Source organism: Rhinoraja longicauda, chromosome 6, assembly GCF_053455715.1.
Source record: "Rhinoraja longicauda isolate Sanriku21f chromosome 6, sRhiLon1.1, whole genome shotgun sequence".
NCBI classification, from domain to species: domain Eukaryota; kingdom Metazoa; phylum Chordata; class Chondrichthyes; order Rajiformes; family Arhynchobatidae; genus Rhinoraja; species Rhinoraja longicauda.
The window spans coordinates 56242363-56263302 of NC_135958.1; the positions used below are offsets into that span (position 1 = coordinate 56242363).

Genomic DNA, 20940 nt, shown 5'->3' on the forward strand with positions numbered 1-20940 from the left:
TCTTTCCACCTACAATTCATCGGTTGCATGGTTCTTTTGATGTTTTCGTTCAAAATACATGGGTGACATTTATCTTTTCATCATCCAGTCTCAGTTTTCAAAACTATTATTGCTTCCAGTTTGCTTGATGTTTTTTCATTTAGATGTTAACTATTGGAATCTTTCTTTGACTTGGCGTCTAAAAATTGAGATCTCCTTGGGTGCCTGCTTGTTACCAAAGGTGAGCAGTGCATCTTGATAAAGTAAATTTCAGAACAGCAAGAAACAAGGTTCAGAGCTGCAGGGACACAATCTCCCTCACACGCAGAAGAGGTTTAGTGTAGTTTAGTTTAATATTGTCACGTGTACCGAGGTACAGTGGAAAGCTTTTGTTTGCTTGCTATCGGGTCAACAAACAGACTACACACGATTACAATCAAGCTGTCCATAGTGCACAGATAAAGGATAAGGAACATATTGAATTGTGACAGCCATGTTATTTATGATCATTGGTCTTTAGACATAATAACGGATATTTTCAGATCAGTAACAGTAATAGTGCAGACACAAGAAACTGCAGATGATGAAAGCTTTAGCAAAAAACTAAATGCTGGAAGAACTCAACTGGTTAGGTAGCACCTGTGGAGGGAATAGCGTGATGACATTTCAAGTCGTGCTTATTTATCTTTCTGAACAAAGTTCCGACCCAAAACATCGTCCGTTCATTCCCTCCACAGATACTGCCCGAACTGCTGAGTTTCTCCAGCACTTTGTTTCTGTTCAGTAATAATGCAGTTAAAATGTATTGGATTCTAATCCCAATTTCAATTTGAATCAAGTTGTAAAATTTCTATTTGCATGAATATTGTATGCTGCAAATTTGTATTCCAATGTAGGTGCTGTTATTTATTACCACATAATAAGTTCATATTTTTTTACTAATTATAGAAAAATACTGAGAACGTATACTTCAAACCAAGATTTTTTTTAATCACAAAACTAATTTTATTAATTAAACAATAGTTGTTTAAGTTGATTATTATTTTAATGTAACTGCGGGTTAAATTTACACTTCAATATGATTCTAAACAATTAAAAAATAGAATCATATTGAAAGGTAAAGTTAATCTGCAGTCACATAAAAATAGTAAATATATATGTTGACAGTCTTCATGTGAAATACCAACTCAAAAATATTGATAAATAATTGTTAAGAAAATTTTAATTCAATCTCCTCATAGAACATGGGAGAGTACAGCCCCTTCAGAGTCACAAACTAATTGAACATAAATGAATACAAGGTAGACACAAAATGCTGGAGTAACTCAGCGGGTCAGGCAGCATCTCAGAAGAGAAGGAATGGGTGATGTTTCGGGTCGAGACCCTTCGTACCATTAAGAATTTAAAGAAACAAATGTACAAAATAAAGAATATGGCTCAGAACATAAAGATAATGCTGGCAGATATACTATTTGTTAGCAATATTTTTGTTCAAACTAAAGGATTATTTTCATGTTAAATTATATTTGCTTATCAAATTTTTTCCCTTTTCACAGCAAGAAGGTATTGACTTTTAATGTTGTTTCCCAATTATATATCTGAGTGAATTGGGCCACATACATTTTATAAAGTGCAATAAGTGCTGCTTGGTTATCATTCTGAAAACAATATAATTTGATCAGTCACATTCTTGTGGAATCCTTCCCGTGCATTGTAGACATATCACGGAAATTAGGCTGATGCAAATTATAGTTATTTGTATTCCTCCTGCAGCGTTCAGGAAACAAGATGTAAACAGGTTCAACCCATGGGAACCTTTCCAAGTTTGTTTTCTCCGTGGAACCACAACAAATGATCTCTGTACGCCACAGACCATTCTTAAGTTTGAGATTATATATAGTTGATAATGCAGAAAATATTTAAAGCAATTGCTTTAACCTTCAACTATTTCACATGTTCTTTCCACCTACAATTCATCAGTTGCATGGTTCTTTTGTACGCTTATTTTTGTTGTTGGTCTTCTTCAAAATATCCGTTCCATTCTTAATAGGCTTTCCTCTCCTTCCCTATGACTCTTTCAGACTCTCTTTCTTTTCCCAGCAGAGTCTCTATATTCGGAGGACCTAACATGGTCCAATAACACTGCTGCGCTGGTCAAGAAGGCACAAAAAGACTGTTCTACTTAAGAACACTGAAAAAGTCTGGTCTACCCCAACAGCTGCTGACGACCTTCTACCGCTGCACCATAGAGAGCATCCTAACGCATGGCATCCCTGTGTGGTACCTCAGCTGCACGGAGGCAGAAAGGAAAGCTCTACAGCGGGTAGTCCATAGAGCTCAGAGGGCCATCGGAACACAGCTACCAGACTTGGAGGACATCTACAACACACGATGCCTCAGAAAAGCCACCAGCATCCACAAAGACTCTTCACACCCCTGCAACAGTCTGTTCAAACTCCTTCCATCGGGCAGACGATACAAGGCCTTCTACGCCCGCACCTCCAGACTCAGGAACAGCTTCATCCCCAGGGCCATAGCTGCTATGAACCGGTCCTGCTGAGCCGGATGGCCACAACGCATAGATCAGCTTGCACTTTACCCTGTCTAAAAACTGTTACAATTGTTTCGTTTCATTGGGTTGCTGTTAATTACTTAAATTATTGCATCGTATGGGAGGCGTATTCCCAATCTCGTTGTACCCCTGGGTACAATGACAATAAAGATATATTGTATTGTATTGTATTGTGTAGCCGGTGCCATGTGTTTTGCTCCCATCGGGCAAAAGGGATATGTGTGAAAACGCACACCCCCAGATTCAGGGACTGTTTCTTCCCAGCTGTTATCAGGCAACTGAACCATTCTACCAACAACTAGAGAGCAGTCCTGAGATGCTATCTACCCATTGGAGACCCTCGAATTATCATCGATTGGACTTTACTGGACTTTATCTTGTAGTAAATGTTATTCACGTTATTCCCTTTATCATTTATCTGCCAGCACAGAGCAGAAGATGGATTGCTTCTCACAGGCCTGTGACAACTTTGGTCTCTCCATTAGCACCAAAAAGTTTGAAGTTATGTACCAGCCTGCGCCTGGAAAGCCCTACCAGGAACCACACATCACGGTGAAGGGGCAGAATCTACAGGCAGTCGACAGCTTTACCTATCTGGGCAGTACACTCGCGAGTGGTGAGCAGAGAGGACTCAGCCTTACCACCAAGCTGAAGGTCTACCGTGCAGTGGTACTCACCACTCTTCTCTATGCCAGTGAGACCTGGACTGTCTACAGCAGACATGCCAAACAGCTCAACCACTTTCTCTTGAGCTGCCTACGCAGACTCCTTCACATCAGGTTGCAGGACAAAATTCCCGACACAGAGGTCTTGGAACGGGCCGGAATCCCCAGCGTCCACACCCTCCTACGGAAAGCCCAAGCCAGATGGGCAGGCCATGTCGTCAGAATACCCAAGAGTCGACTGCCAAAACAGCTTCTGTATGGAGAACTGTGTCAGGGCAAGCGCTCAGTAGGAGGACAGAAGAAACGGTTTAAGGACTGCCTCAAAGTGTCCCTCAAAGCCTTGGACATCAGCACTTGGGAGTCTCTTGCTCTGGACCGTCCAACCTGGCGTAGCAAGCTCACCACAGGAGCCCGTGCAGCAGAGAACAGACGCACTGCAGAGGCCCAGAGGAAACGCACCGCGCGCAAGGCCTGGGCAACCTCCACTTCCACTGCAGCAGCCATCCACTTGTGTCCTACGTGTGGGCATGCCTGCCGGGCCCGGATTGGCCTCACCAGTCACTTCCGGACCCACAGTCACCAATCCTCCAACTGAAAGTGAAGTCATGGTCATCTTCGAACCCGAAGGACGAACAACAACATTTATCTGTACACTGTGGATGGCTCGATTGTAACCGTGCATTGTCTTTCTGGTTAGCATGCAACAAAAATTTTTCAGTGTCCCTCGGTACACGAGACCATAAACTAATCTAAATTTGTAATACATGCTCTTCTTAAATCCAGAGCAGCTTCTGAGCTGTGCATTTAAGGCTGTCATCTCGGCTTCTTTAAAACATGTAAATCCTTCCTTGAGCAAAACACAAAGTGCTGGAGTAACTCAGCAGGACAGGCACATCTCTAGAGGGAACATTTTGGGCTGCAACCCTTCTTCAGACTATTGTGGTTGTCAGACTCCTTGTGTCTCCTTGTGTCTCCATTGTTGGCAAACATACTATCATGCATAAGAGTGTTCCTTTGAAATTCAGATTTGTTATCTTCAATTAAATGTCTTTGTAAATGTTATACAACTTGACAATGTCACTGTTCGGATTTTTCATATCCATCCATAAATTAATTTCTGGACAGTAATTTTTAGTTGTGCACTATGATCGACCTTGTCTTATATCCATTCAAAACATTTATAAAAAAACTAGTGTTGACATGTGCGATGTCTTACTTTAGTTTAGTTTAGAGATACAGAGTGGAAACAGGCCCTTCGGCCCACCAGGACCGTGCTGACATGTGATCACCCTGTACACTAACACTATCCTACACACTTAGGACAATTTTTTACAATTTTACCAAAGCCAATTAACCCACAAACCGAAACATTTTTCGAGTGAGGGAGGAAACCGGAACACCCGGAGAAAACCCACATGGTCAGAGGGAGAACATACAAACTCCATACAGACAGCATTCGTAGTTAGGATTGAACACGGATCTCTGGCACTGTAAGGCAGCAACTCAACCGCAGTGCCCCTGTGCCGCCCCTCTTATTTCTTCGTTCATTCTTAAAAGAATTGCTTGAGGTTGTGCAAAATAGGTAAGCTTTCTTCTGTTTTCATGCAGATGTTGGAGTGCCTTGGTCTGCTTCACATCTAGACCATGGGCCACAATCATGCACATTGCTTCTTTATGCTTCCCTTGTCCCTATCATTATGCAGGCTCACATGCAGTTCACCTTGGTGCTGTACGCAGCCTCAATGGGAAGGCCTCAACCGGCAAGCTGTGTGGTGATGTCCAACTGATTCCTTTCAATCCTTGCAGCAGCATAAACAGTTTTTTTCCTGCGTGCATTTTGTGTCCAAAACAGGGTCGAAACATCTTCTAATATCTTGTGCTTTCTATGTAGATGATTCTTTTTCTCAACAATTGACATAGAGTCATGGAGTCATACAGCACAGAAACAGGCCCTTCAGCCCAACCCGTCTACGCCAAAATGCTGGAGTAACTCAGCAGGACAGGCAGCATCCCTGGAGAAAAGAAATGGATGACGTTTCGGGTTGAGACCATTCTTCAGGCTGACCAAAATACCCCTTCTACGCTAGTCCCCTTTGGCCACATTCAGCACATATCCATCTAAACCTTTGTTATCCATGTACGTGTCTTTTAAATGTTGTTGTTATATCTGCCTAAACCACATCCCGTGGCAACTCGTGCCAAATACCTACCACCCACCTATAATGTAATTGTTTTTTTTGTAGTTGCCTCAGTCTATTTAATTTCTTTGCATTATGGATGTGGAAAGCAGTTATTTTTTGTGACGCAATCTTCTCAGGTAAATGTTGTTTGCATTTCAGGTATTTCAAACAAGAGGAAAGTCTATCAGAAATGGTAATTTTGCAAGCCAGAGTTTTCTGACCGCCTTCTGAGGCCAAAACTAATTCAGGTTTTATCTTTTTCAACAGATTCCTCCATGTGTCATCCGTGTGAAAGCAATTTCCTTTATTGTAGTTGACCCGGCCTTCAGCATCAAGAGGTTAGAACAGCAATCGAGGTTCAAGACGTGATATTGTAGACTCAGTCAAAGCAAGATGCCTTCTCACTGGTGATTGATGGTAGATTTTCTCTGCAACACAAAAACATGATTCTAATCAGTACCAAATATACTAACCACATTGTTTCCAAGTACATCATTGTGGATGAAAACTCTTGAATAATTTATTTGGGTTTGGCCTTGCAAGTACTTCTAAAATTATTATGCACTATGTCATCAATCCTGATTAACTTCTTTGCAGAGAGAGTGTTTAGCATTTGAATGGGATGAATAAAATCAATGCATTTGAGAGGAAGCTAGATTAGCACGGGAGGGAGGAAGGGATGGAAGATATGCTGATGAAGAGGGGTGAATGGAGCCACATGTGGCAAGAAGGATCTGTTGGGTTGAGTGACTTATTCTAGTAACAATTATGGTAGCTCTTGGATTAGCGGTTCTAGGTGGCAATCAACAAAGAATAGCTTTGTATCAACGGAATGATCAAATCAAACAGAATCATCATGTGAACTCGAGGGCCTAAGCTGCAGGGAGAGGTTGAACAGGCTAGGACTTTATTCCTTGGAGCGTAGTAGGATGAGGGGTGATCTTTTAGGGGTGTACAAAATCATGAGAGGAATAGATCAGGCAAACACACAGTCTTTTGCCTAGAGTTGGGGAATCGAGAACCAGAGGACATAGGTTTGAGGTGAGGGGGGATAGATTTAATAGGAATCTGAGGCGTAACTTTTTACACAAAAGGTGGTGGGTATATTGGAACAAGCTGCTAGAAGAGGTAGTTGAGGCAGGTACTATCGCAACATAAAAGAAGAATTTATACAGGTACAAGGATAGGATAGGTTTAGAGGGATGTGGGTCAAACACAGGCAGGTGGGACTAGTATAGATGGGACATGTTGGTCGGTGTGGGCAAGTTGGACCTATGGGCCTGCTTCCACGCTGTATGACTCTATGACTCTATGTGCGACAGTAGACAATGAATAACAGAACATATGAGATTAGATCATTGAGTCTTCGATCCTTGCTCTGTTATCTACTAAAATCACAGCTGGTGCAATTCTAACTTTAACTCTTTAGGTTTAGGTTTATTATTGTCACGTGTACTGAGGTACAATTAAAAACTTTGTTTTACATGCTATCGTATCCACTTGATCGGAATTTTGCATAGTATTATGATAAAGTCAAACTTAATAGATAGAGCAAAAGAAAAGGTACAGAATGTAGAATATAATGCCTTGGAATAGTGCTTGATTTAAAAGTGGAAAAGAGATTTTAAAGAATTGGATGATTGTATTGGATGATATTAGATCTTCCACTGGTATAGCCCTCAAAGGGTCACACCATTCTTCATTCCCCATTTAGTATATCAAGAATCTCTCTGCCGTGAAAATCTCAGAGAATCTCTCTGCCATGAGAATATGAATACACTCTGTTTCCATTAGTTTAGTTTAGTTCACTTTAGTTTATTGTCACGTGTAGCGAGCAACAGTGAAAAGATTTTGTTGCGTGCCAACCAGTCAGCGGAAAGACAATACATGAATGTCCACAGTGTACAGATACGTGATAAAGGGAATAATGTTTAGTGCAAGATCAAGTCCAGTAAAGTCCAATTAAAGATAGTCTGAGGGTCTCCAATGAGGTAGATGGTAGCTCAGGACTGCTCTCTAGTTGTTGATAGATGGTTCAGTTGCCTGATAGCAGCTGGGAAGAAACTGTCCCTGAATCTGTCCAAATACCCTTTGTGGAAGAAAATGCCAAAGGTGCTTGATCCTCTGAGGGAAAGGAGCTCAAGTCGTTCTGTCCTCGCCTTAAACCTATGTCCTCTAGTTCTCAATTCCCCAGCTCTGGTCAAGAGACTCGGTGCGTTTACCCGATCTATTCCTCTCATGATTTTGTACAGCATACTGACCATACTGAGGTTGCAAAATCCTCACCCCTACATATAAACACTCCTTGGCCTCGTTCACCTCTTTCTTTGTTGTTTTCTCCAGCCTAAAACTTACAAATGATGAAAGACAGAGAAGGGTGGATGTGCCTAATTGACTGACATCTGTTCTTCCTTCTTTTGTTCTGAACCTTTCCTCCCTTTATAACTCTATTTCTTCTTGCGTGGCTTCTGAAAATTTATCTCTTCCACATTGCTTTTTATTGCATTTGGATTGTCAGTGCTAAGGGTTTCTTGTAATGGAGAGCAATGGATCAGTGTTCTCATAGAACTCCCTGTAAGTACTCTATTAACCTGACACAAGTCAGAGAGCACCATTTGGGACCAAGAAGCACATTATACCTGTTAGCTGGAGAAATAACCTATCTAATCAGCAGAGCGAATTTATGTTCCAAGAATCGCAATCCCTCTGCACATGCTAAAGATAAATGTGACTAAAAATTCAATGAAGTCTGAAGAAGGGTCTCGACCCGAAACGTCACCCATTCCTTCTCTCCTGAGATGCTGCCTGACCTGCTGAGTTACTCCAGCATTTTGTGAATAAATACCTTTGATTTGTACCAGCATCTGCAGTTATTTTCTTATAAAAATTCAATGTAGAAGTTACTGAATATAAAACACGGATACAATTATTTTAATTCCTGCAGCATTACTAAATAAACAATCAAAACCTGTTATTAAAATGTAATTGAACACCTTGAAAATTCCTTTCCTTGATGATTGAAGTTGGCCTGTTGAAGTAGCATTGAAGTCGATATAGCCAATGGATGTCTTCTGGGAACTACCTCTAGTTAAACATCTATCTTAGAGTCATGGAGTCGCGCAGCATGAAAACTGGCCCTTCAGCCCAACTGGTCCATGCTGACCAAGATGCCTCATCTAAGCTAGTCCTATTTGCATGTGTTTGGTCCATATCGTTCTAAACATTTCTCCCCCATGTACCTGTCTAAGTGTATTTTAAATGTTGTATTAGTACCTGACTCAACTACCCCTCTGGCTGCCTGCACCACCCTCTGAATGAAAAAGTCATCACCCTCAGTCAATCTTTGAATCTGGATACAATAGTTCTCCCATAATATGATCACTTATAAAATGTCTTTTAAGATATCAGATTATTTATTAATCTTTTCTCATTGCACAATAATAAATTTAAAATAGTCCGTTGGCTTGTTGCTTTATCAAAATACTGATTTAGTCAACTAGTCTCTTATACTATATTCTGCACTCTGTATCTTCCCCTTTGCTCTCTACCTATTGTTCTTGAGTTTGATTTGATTGCATTTATGTCAGAGTATTGTCTGATCTGCGTAGAAAGCAACTGCAGATGCTGGTTTATACCGAAAATAGACACAAAGCGCTGGAGTAACTCAGCAGGTCAGGCAGCATCTCTGGGACTAAGTCAGAACCCTTCTTCAAACTCGGGAGTTTGACTCAGTCTGACTCTCAAACTCAGTCTGCAGAAGGGTCCCGACCCGAAATGTCACCCATCCTTTTTCTCCAGTGATGCTGTCTGACCCGTTGAGTTATTCCAGCACTCTGAATCTATCTTTGGTCTGGTCTGATTGAATCGTATGCAAAATAAAACTTTTCACATTTCAAGGTATCTTGACAATAATAAATCGAATAAATCTAAACATAACATTTGTTTTTTGTTTGATTACTGTTAGTTTGCACAGCCTATACATAGATTTAAATTTCTCAGAATGATATATCACTGATGTTGATATGTCTTTGAAAAAGGAAAAAAAAACTGCAGATGCTGGTTTAAATCGAAGGTAGACACAAAATGCTGGAGTCACTCAGTGGGTCAGGCAGCATCTCGGGAGAGAAGGAATGGGTGACGTTTCGGGTCGAGACCCTTCTTCAGACTGATTTAATTTCCTGATTTCTTGTACCTAGCACAATACTCCAGGTTGGGTTCCAGCAACCCAAGTTCAACCCTGACTTCTGGTGCTCTCTGTGTGAGTTCATTACTATGTGGACTTCCCAAGGTGTTCCAGTTTACTCCGAACAACCCAAAAGTAAGTCAATTGGCCATCAATTAGGTGACTGATAGCATCTGCAGACAATTAATGGGATATTGGTAAGAAGAGGTCACCATGAGGAATGGACTTGATGCACTGAAAGTAAAATTCAAAGGACTGAGGTAGCATCCATCAATATTTTAAGAATTTAGAATATTGTATTATACTTGTGTATCATATGACGTGATTTAATTATATAGCATGTAAACAAAAGCTTTTTACTGTATCTTGGTACATGTGACGAGAGTAATCCAATACCAATCTATGCCTTTTGCTCAGTGCACATCCACCCCTTAACCCTCACCAGCCACCTTTCTTTCCTGTCTATCCCAGAAACTCAAAACTTTTGTTATCTCTTTTTTTTTTCCCCAGCTCTGATGTAAAGTCATTGATTGGAAACATTAATTGGTTTATCCCTTCACTGATGCTGCCTGCCCTGCTGAGTTTTTTTTTGTTTGATATTTCTCTTTATGTTAATTCATTCTTCCAGACAATGCTGACAAACCCTAGCAAACCACGGATCATGATTTGCAAGGATCAATAACTGGCTCCTGAACGAACCACAACTTGAAAATAAGTTAGCTGATTCTGGTTAGTTCCCTGTATTGAAGAATTGAGCAGAGAAACAGATAGAATTTCATTGTAAACTTTTATGAATCTGGATTAGAGGGTTCCAGCTACAGGGAGAGGTTGGATTGACTTGGATTGTTTTCTATGGAACATGAGAGGTTGAGGGGAGACTTGATAGAAGTATATTACACTTTGAGATGCATAGATCGGGTAGACAGTCTGACCCTTTTTCCCATGATGGAAGTGTCCAACACTAGAGGGCATATAAGGTGAGAGGGGGAAAGTTTAATGCAGATGTGTGGGGCAAGCTTTTTTTACACAGAGAGTGGTGGGTGCCTGGAACACATTGCCAGGGATGGTGGTAGAGGCAATTATGATAGAGGCACTTCAGAAGGTTTTATATAGGCACAGGGAAGTGCAGGGAATAGAGAGATATGGATCATGTGCAGGCAGATGAGACCAGTTTAACTTGACATCATGCTCAGCACAAACATTGTAGGATGAATGGCCTGTTCCTGTGCTGTATTGTTCTATGTTCCATGTAACATAGTAAAAGTCAATGTGCTTTTTGTACACAAAAACATATTGGTACGCACGACCAATAAATAGACATGTCACGTGGCTGAAAAATACAATTGTGACGTTTTAATATTTTAATATTTTAATATTTTAATATTTTTTTTATTTTTATTTTTTTGTGACTGTACACACGGATACGTGTGTACGTGTGTACAGTCACAAAAAAATGCAATTAAAATTAGAACTGCCAGCTCTTTTTGGTGATAACACTTATCTGGTTGGCCTGTTTATTTTAATATCTACTTTGGCAACACAGACCTTCCAACCCTTTCTCCTTTCTCCGTTTTGGCAGCTCATACAGGTCCACCACTGATTTGGCAGCTTATACAGGTCCACCACTGATTTTCTGGCAACGGATGGTCTGGCACCTCCTTTAATCCAGACAAAATTACAAGTGTGCACTTGAAATCCCCCTGAAATTCCCCCCAAAAATGTAGCGCCTAGGCCGGGTGAGGAGGCCGGTCTCAGTCTCATCGGGACTTCCGCGCTGATCGGCGTGTGGAATTTGCCCCCCCTGTGGCCATGGCTCTGGAACTGCGGTAGATCCATTCCCATAGCAGACTTCCAAGGCCAACTTTGCCGGCCGGTATCACGGACCCACCGAGGCCGTGGTCTGTGTAGGTCCGGCAAAACAGACAATACAGCATGACCCTGGAACCAAGGGTGCCGGAAAATTGGTGGTGGATCTGTACTGTACCCGTGTGACAAAAGAGGTGCCCATTTACATATTAGTAATGACTCCCTTTGAGTTAAAGACCATTCATTATTCTTTTGCTTATTCTCCAAAACTACCCTATTTTGTTTTGATATATTATTTCTATCACTTCAGAAATGTTCATTTCAGATCTCCTAAATTATTCACAAATACCGGCAAGTATTTGTGACAGACAAGTATTCATTATTTTTAAATTCATTTATCTGTTGCATCTATTTGGGCGGCACAGTGGTGCAGCAGTAGTGTTGCTGGCTTATGGCGCCAAAGTACCGGGTTGGATTCCATGTACCTGTCCAAATGTATTTGAGACAAGGCCAGAACAAATGAAGGCCGGAAACACATGACCAAAGAGGGGTGGAGCCCATAATGGCCCATTGTTGGCTGGGGAAGGGGTGATAATCAATAGTCCAGATCTCAGGCTATTAGTCCAATGACTTAATGACTGTCCCACCATCTCCTTGGTGTGTGTACAAATTGAAAACAAAATTACCATGATTGAATCTGGGCCAAAAAATTTGGTCATTAGTCATCTTATATACACTGTTGCTTTCCAATGTAGGTACTTTGGGGAGCTAGCCGCTTAAAGACTGTTCAACCATATAAATGGACACAATCTAATTACATTAGCAATAGAACAATAGAGTTATTAACTGGTTGAGGGCAAGAAGGAAGCTGGAGTACTAGCCTCTCAAGCAGATTCCACCATTTGGTTAGATCATGAATGCTCTATATATCTAGTATATGATTTGTATATCACAACTGGACAGGTTAGGTTTACAGGGTTACGGGACAAGTGTGGGCAGATGGGACCATTGTAGATAGGTCATGTTGGTCAGCGTGGGCATGTTGGGCGAAGGGTCTGTTTCCACACTATGACGTTATCTACCCCACTAACCCAATCAGGCTCAATAACCTTTAATACTGTTGATGAATGTAAATCTATAAATCTCAGTTTAGAGAAGGATTCCAACCTGAAATGTCATCTCCAGAAAAGCTGCATGACTCGCTGAGTTACTCCAACACTTTTTGCTTTCCTCAATTCAGATATGTTATGGTTACACATGCTTTTTGCTTTGTGCCAGCCAGCTCCATAACATATTCCACTGCATAAGCTTCTTATAGTGATATTTCCAGATTTTCCTCACAGTCTCTGCCTCAACACCTGAGACCTGGGTTCATTCCTGACCTTGGGAGTTGTCTGTGTAGAATTTGCCAGGGAGACCAGGAGGGTTCACTTTGGCTGCTCCAGTTTCCCTCCAAATCGCACAGATATGCGAGCCGGCAGTTAATTGGCCACTGCCAATCGCCCTGAGTGTGCATGTGATTCTGTGTTTCATCAAAACTTTCCTTCTGCAGACTGTACGATATTTCATTCCATTTCCAGCTCCTCAGCAAATGAAGTATGATCGAGACAATATTTGGGCATAGTGCTCAGTCTCAGCCTCTCCCTGTAGCTCAAGCCCTCAAGTCCTGGCTACACTCTTGTAAATCTCTTCTGTACCTTTTCAATCTTAACAACATCTTCCCTATAATAGGGTGACCAAAACTGTACACAATACTCCAAATGTGGCCTCAGCAATGCCTCATATTCCTAAATCTCACTGGTTGCCCCATTGTTATGAGCTACTGAACTATTTTCCTCATTGCAATGTGAATGGTAATACACGTTGCTCGGTGAAGTCCATCAGGTATGAACATCACTGTGTGACATAATTTAATGTAAACAAATTTATATTATAGGGTTTTCTATATCTTCACCCGAGTAATTTATTTATCATGTGAAAAACCAAAGCCCCAGTAAAAATCCCTTGGAAACATGACTAATTGCATATGCCAATTTTGTAAAATATCTATTATCCCCGTAAACTCTGTACTCTCTTAACTAATTCCACGTCTAAACCAGTAGGTTACCTCATGTCCCGTATACACTCCCTTTTGTAATAATATTTTGAACAGAACCTTATCAAAGGTCATTGAGGGGGTCCAGTTAAATATTATCATCTGCTTCCCTTTACCTCCTAAAAAACAATCAACTACATTTCATAGATTTTACAAATTCATGCAAGGCATCTCTGATCAACTCATTTTTCCTCAAAAGTGAATTGTGTAAAAAAAATGAATTGCAGACCTCCTAAATGGTTTGGCATAAACGTTTTGCTTCATTCTATATTTAATTCTACTACATCTGAAACTGTGCAATTGAAAGAAATGGTGTTTAGTCTCCAATATTAACTTCTGTCATTTAGAGCTGTACAACATGGAAACAAACCCTTTGGCCCATCATATTAATGCTGACCTATTTGGCATACTAGACTAGTCTAATTTGCTTGCATTTGGCCCACATCCCTCTAAACCCTTCCAATCTAAGTATCTGTCCAAATGTATTTTAAGAATCGTAGCTGTATTCCCCACCCCCCACCCTCTCACCTTAAACCTGTGCCCTCTAGGTTTTGAATCTTCTACCCTGGGAAATGGAATCATGGTAACATGTCATGAGAATGAAGAATAAAAGTGACCACATAGCTTCTTTACTTTCACCTAATTTGGACAATCACAGATGACATTAATGTACAAAAAATCTTGTGCCGGATTATCTGGAGAAAAGGAATAGGTAACGTTTTGAGTCGGAATCCTTCTTCAGACTATGAAGAAAGGTTCCAACCAGAAATGTCACCTATTCCTTTTCTCCAGAGATGCTACTGACCCGCTGAGTTCCTCCAGCATTTTGTGTCTATCTTCGGAATAAACCAGCATCTGCAGTTCCTTCCTACACGCCTTGCCTGATAATGTTCGTTGGATTTTTGTTCCAGTTTTAGAGCAAAACTTGCTAAATTTTACTTCTTTTTCAAGCTTAATTAAAAGAGAAATAAAATCCTACCAGGTTTTTTTGGGGGAAATTTTAATGCACCTCAATTGAATTAATTCTTCTGTCTTTTAGGGAGAATATATGAACACATAAAGTGAACACGAGAATATTAGGAACATGAGAATATGTTTCTTAACAGGTTGGCAAATGGTTTGGTTAGACTTCTGCCTTATTAACTGTAAGATTACTGACTGAGGTAATGAACTAAGTAGATTTTCAATGTATCAATTATCCATAAAATAAATCACTAGAATGATCTTTTCAAATTTTGTCTTCTAAGTATTATTCTAGAGTAGGGAAATCTTACTTACCTTTCCGTAGCATGTAATGCTATTCTAATAGAGTCTTGTGGATTATGTTCACTCTTTCATTTCTTTTTATAATAGGCCCATGGATTATCTTGATTAAACAAACATAAAGCCATGTTTATAACATGAGATTTTCATCTGTTCTGGGAATCAAATTTGGTCCTCTTATCTATCTTTCGATAAAATGCAGGAGGCTGGACTGCTTTATGTTTGGGCTAATGCCTGTAAATGTTTTATTATAATCGGTGAGGAGAAAATAATACAAGCTTCATGGGCTCAGGATATAATAAAAGTCGACAAAGGATTAATCAAATGGCTTTTAATCAATTAAGGAATGCCCGATGCCCTTTCTAAATTAACTGTTCAATTGCACCTTCATTTTGAAGCAGGAATAACTGAATGGTCGAGCTTAGGAGGATAATCTTTGAGAGACAGTGATAACTCTGAAAGAATGTCGGGAATTAATTTAACTGACAATTCGATATTGACCTAAGGCAATGAAGTAACTCAGTGGGCCAGGCAGCATCCCTGAAGAACAAAGATAGGTAACATTTTGGGTTTGGACCCTTTTTCAGACTGCAGAAGTGTCGCGGCCCAAAGCGTCATTTATCCATGTTCACCAGGGATGCTGCCTGACCCACTGAGTTACTCCAGCTTTATTGTCTTTTTTCTGTAAACCAGCATCTGCAGTTCATTGTTCTACGCCCAATACTGACCTACGGTTTTGCTATTTTGGGTACATTCCTCATTGTAAGAAAAGCAGTTGTGAGAATAGATTTCTATAACTGATAATTTATCCAGTGGCCTGTGGCCATTTGGTATTTAGTCTGTTGATTTTAACCCTACAATTTAGATTGAATGTCAGATTCATGATACAGAGGGCCGATCAATTTGTTAAATGCACAAATTACATTTCCTTCAAATTTACAACTGGGAATCATTTTATTCTGAAGTTAAACTGTTTTCTTTTCTGGAATATGCAAAATTAGCATGCAATTTATTTTTGATAAAATCAAAGCAAAGATTTTTTTTACTGACGAATAGAAAAGTTATTACTAAAAATATAGCATTTACAAATATCTGTCAACGTTCTGTATGAACTAAATTTATATTCGGGATATGTAATTCCAGTTCAGTTCCACAAGGCTAATCTTATTCCTGTTATTCATTCACTTCAACCAGTTTCCAGCAAATAAACAATTAACGATCCTAGATGATTAGTTTCCAATTTATTTACTTATTTATTTATTACATTCCACAGCTCACTGAATATGTTGTAAAAAATGCTGAAAAAATTGATTAGGATAAATAAAAACATCATTGCAATTCTGTTAGTGTGTCATTTTTACATTGGTGATTACAAAATGTCAAATAAAGAAACTGTATATGTATCTGAATGGATTTGTACCATGAGTTTAGCAATGTTAAGCAATGTTGCAGCAAATTAGACTTTTCTCTGTAGGTAATTGTCATGTTTTAGATGAAACATTGATCATTTTCAGTAACTATCTGCCCATTCTATCTATCTTAAGGAAGAACATAGTAACAGTCTGAATCGGCCTATTATTGTAACGCGAGATTAAAAAATTGGAAAGTTACGTTTACTAAATTTTAAATTATACTTTCTTCAAAAAAGCCCTCAAAGACTTAAACATTAATGAAACAAAACAAAAAGAATTACCATAAATAAATACATCATGGCAATTCTGTTAGTGTGGAATTTTTTACCTTGGTAATTTCAAAAGTGCCAAAGTAACACTAAAAATCTAGCACTGATAAACGTTCTAATAAGCAGAATGGTAAATTGAAAACACCAAGACTACCTCACGGAAGAGTAATTCGTTAGTTAAGTTTACTTGGTTAACTTTCGTTCTGTAATCACTCAAATTTATTGTCCACTTGGTCTTATTACAGCTGAGAAGAAGCTAAATGAGTTCATATACCACAGCACACATTGTTAGAAAACTCAGGAATTCACAAAAACCCCAGATGTAAATGTGGGAATACTATTGGTTTTTAATCAGGGATCTGAAAAAATCCGATGCGGAAAGTCAATGACTATGTTGAAGATGCATGCTATAATTAAGTTTCCAAATGATTACTCTGGGGGGAAACGAAAGTCCCCAAATTATACATAGAACCATCCCATATTTTCATTGCAAAATTGAGTTATAATTTGACTTTCTGCTGTTTGTGGGTAACCCCATGAACTAATATTACTTATTCTTAAAAACCTCCAGCTTTCTAATTTTTTTTTTAATGTTGGCATTTGTTACAATTGAATGATCATATCTTTAAGAAGAGTATTTTAAGTAGTTAAAGGTAGACACAAAATGCTAGAGTAACAGCGGGACAGGCAGCATCTCTGGAGAGAAGGAATGGGTGATGTTTTGGCTGGAGACCCTTCTTCAGTCTGAAGAACCAAAGTTTTATTATTGCCTAAGACCAATGAGCAAACAGTACTTTCTGCTGGAAGTCAGAATTATATAGTGTGTTGGATGCAGATGGAAGTATGATGCAAATATTATAATTCATACAGTAATATAGTTTATCATTGTACCTGTTCTAGCCTGAGAAGAGGGGTTTGAAATTATGTGCAAGGGAATGAATTATAAACATGCCTTTTCCATCAAAGAAGAGAGGGAAATTTATTTCCTGGAAATTCAGTTCGATTAAAGTGGTCCCTTTAGGAACAATTACGTCTTGATCTACAAACAGTGCCACGAATGTTTGAGCGTCTGCAGTACATGATAGATGTTGGTTGGGATGAGAGCGGTGTGGCGGTGAGATAGGACGTCTCTCTCTGGCGGCCTTACCTAGATGCAGTTGGTGTTTGACCCCGTGATCTGGCTGAGGTTCACGGAATCGGTGTACTGTTGGCTACTGGTGGACAGGGAGCGACGGCAGGAGCGTTTGAAGCGGTGGCTTCTCCCGTGGAAGGAGCCGCTGCCCCTGTGCTGGTTGCCCAGGTACTCCTTGTAGTTCTTGGTCAGCAGCGTGTAGAGGAACGGGTTGATGCAGCTGTTGCTGTAAGTCAGGCAGGTCATCAGATAGTTGATGTGGCTCCTTGTCTCCTGGGTCAATGAGCGAGGGGACTGGAAGTGCTGGATCATCTGCCAGACCCAGAAAGGGAGGAAGCAAACCCAGAAGGCCACTACGATGGCAAAGATCATGTAGAGGACCTTCTGGTTGGGCGTGCGCCTGGTTTGTTTATTGTTAAAAGTGGTCACTTGGGAGACCCAGTATGTCCTCGCCAACCGTATGTAGAGATACCCAATGATTAACCCAGGGGCGAGGATACTCGTGATGAACAAAGCGCTCAGGTAGATCCGGAAGACGTGTTCGCTCCAGGTGGGGTTGCAGATGTCTTTGCCCCGGGTTCGGGTCAGCCTGACGGCAATGATCATGGGCAGTGTCAGAAGCAAAGAGGCGAACCAGACCACCAGGGCGATGGCTTTCCTGTAACTTTTGGACCTCTTGACCGTGTCCAAGGGTTTGACCACGGCCAGGTAGCGCTCGGTGCTCATCACGGTCAAGGTGAAGATGCTGGCGTGCATGGTGAGGAGGTCGACACTGAAGAGGACCCTGCAGCCCACGTCGCCGAAGTACCAGCCTTTCAGGAAGTAGGTGCTGACGATGAAAGGGATGGAGGAGAGGTAGAGGAGATCGGCGAGCGCCAGGTTGATGATATAGATGTACATGGAGGCGGCCGACCTCATGGCCTGACACATCACCGCCAGCGTGTAGATGTTCCCCGTCACCCCGACGATGAACATGAGGGACAGGATGGTCCCAATGGAGCAGGTCACCACCAGCTCTTCCACCGAATCCGCCGCTGGTAGCCGGGCAGTCACTGAAACGTTGGCGGAGAGAGTACTGTTCCACTCAGGAAGACCAGATACAGTGGCCATCTCTCCAGAGAACAAGTCCCAGTTGGGAAAGTCCACCTCCACTGGAGTCTCAGCGGTTAGAATGCACGAAAGTTTCTCCTTTGGGCATCAGGACTTTATTTCTCTCTTGATAAAGCAACATCACACAAACTCCCCAGTAACACCCCGTTACCTCCTTCTGGGGGGGGGGGGGGGTTGAGTTGTACCTTGAAGAGTAGAGACGAGAAACTGCAAGGTGCTGGTTTATGGAGAGGAAAAAAAAAGATGCAAAGTGCTGGAGTAGCTCAGCTGGTCAGGCAGCATCTCCGGAGAACATGGCCAGGTGACTTTTTGAGTCCAGACCCTCCTTCAGAAGATTAGTAGCCAGTCTGCGATCCTTTGGTCGAACCGTCACAGATGAGCAAGACGCAAAAAGAACTGCATGTGCAGGAATCTTGAGCAAAACCCAAAGTGCTGGAGGACCTCAGCGGATCAGGCAGCATCTGGGGAGGAAAATGGACAGGTGACGTTTGGGGGGGGGGGGGGGGGGGCGGGACCCTTCTTCAGACTGAGGAGGATGGAGTCAGTGGACCTTCTGAAGCTCCCCGTCTCTCTGGCTTCCAAATGTAACGACCGCGGTGCGTTCTCCACTGTCCCGCCGATTGCTTTTTTATGCCATGGATGACGCTGACTTCTGCTTCCCCCTTGTTTGAAACGCCGACAGTCTCTGAGAGCCTTTCATTCGTTGCTTGCATTGCTGTTTCTGGTCAATAAAATGATCTGCAAGAAGCGGCAACGCGTGTGAGTGTGTGTGTGAGTGTGTCGGAGGTGGGGGCGTGTTGTCCAATGCAGGTCCCAGTACAAGCCGGCACTAGCGTGAGTAGCCAGAGATCCCTGGTGTGGTGGAGCTGGAATCCTCAGGAAGCGAAATAAATCAGTAAACTCTTTCACATCACTCCAAAGTGCGAATGAATGCATTTAAAATGCACTATTGTGCAGGAAGGAACTGCAGATGTTGGTTTACACCGAAGATAGACAGGCGATAGACTATTTACATGCACATGCATGCATATGCACTATTTTCATGCAATGTAATGACTGCATTCTTTTAAATTACATTAAATAGAATTCTATGAAGGAGAATGGGATTTGGTGCTTTTTTTCCTTAACATTTTAAGGTTTTTGTTTTTTTGGAATTACTCTGATATTGTTCAAGATTATGATTATTTTGGGCAGATTACAACGGTTTGAATTGCAATGTTTCTCCTGCCCCTTTTGGGAGCGATTTTGTGCATTGCTCTCTCCAACACGGAGTGCAGTATTTTTTTTTTAAACAGACCGTGCAAGTTGTCTTTTAATCGCTTAACAATTAAACGAGACCCTTTCTAACGTCGTGTGTTTTCTTGTTAGTTCTTGCAATTGATCCCATTCACTTTCCCCATCTTTCAAGAACGCGTCCTTTTTAAAAAACGTTTATCCCATTTTTCCTCCGCGTCCAGATCTCAGGTGCCCATCAGTGTCAAAGAGAGGAAAGAAATATAGCAAGGAAACGAGCCCACGCCGATCTGCGATCACCTGTTCACACTAGTTCTGTTTTCCCACTTTCGCATCCACACTAGGGGCAATTCACAGAGAGCCAATTAACCGACAAACCTGTGAATGTCTTTGTGAATGTGGGAGAAAACTGGAACACGTAGGAAGCCCACGCGATCACAGGGAGAACGGGCGAACTCCACACAGACAGCACCCGAGGTCAGGATTGAACCCGCGTCTCCGGCGCTGTGAGGCAGCTGTACCGCCCTTAACTAATCTGCCTCCTCCCTGCTCTTGTACAACAAAGCTGAAGACGTGTGACTAACCCTGATATACAATAGGACATCATATTTTAAAAGCGCAGTCGTCCTGTGTGATTGTGCCCCGCACACAGTCTCTTTCTCATTGATCTTTGTGCAATCTTCAGCTAAATATCATCTGTAAAAAAACCTTCCAGTTTGCTTTGTTGAGTCTACCACTTTATAAGTGACAATTTACACGAGCAACAGAACAATTAAATGCCTTTTCCCGATCCAAAACATAGATATGACCATATTTTATGATAATCTGAATCTATAGTAATAATGGCTCAGATTTGTTAAATTTGCTATCGTAATAATGGCTCAGATGAGAATAGAAGTTGGGAGGTCATGTTTCAGTTGTGTTGGTGAAACTGCATTTAGAGTATTGTGTTCAGTTCGGGGCACCATGTTATAGGAAAGATATTGTCAAGCTTGAAGAGGTTCAGAGAAGATTTACGAGGATGTTGCCTGGGCTAGAGGG

At 41.2% G+C, this 20940-nt stretch overlaps 1 protein-coding gene across 1 annotated transcript; it reads right to left on the reverse strand.

The window, feature by feature from the left end:
• Window positions 1-2417: 2417 nt before the first annotated feature.
• LOC144594479 (urotensin-2 receptor-like) lies at window positions 2418-19061 on the reverse strand. The gene is made up of 2 exons (XM_078401014.1): window positions 17572-19061; window positions 2418-5824 (listed from the first exon to the last, which is right to left on the reverse strand). The coding sequence occupies exon 1, from the start codon at window positions 18664-18666 to the stop codon at window positions 17572-17574; it is 1095 nt and encodes a 364-aa protein (XP_078257140.1). The 5' UTR covers window positions 18667-19061; the 3' UTR covers window positions 2418-5824.
• Between the last annotated feature and the right edge of the window lie 1879 nt (window positions 19062-20940).

Coding starts and splice junctions, on each gene's coding strand:
- LOC144594479 (XM_078401014.1), bottom strand. CDS start 18,666: ATGGCCACTGTATCTGGTCTTCCTGAGTGGAACAGTACTCTCTCCGCC.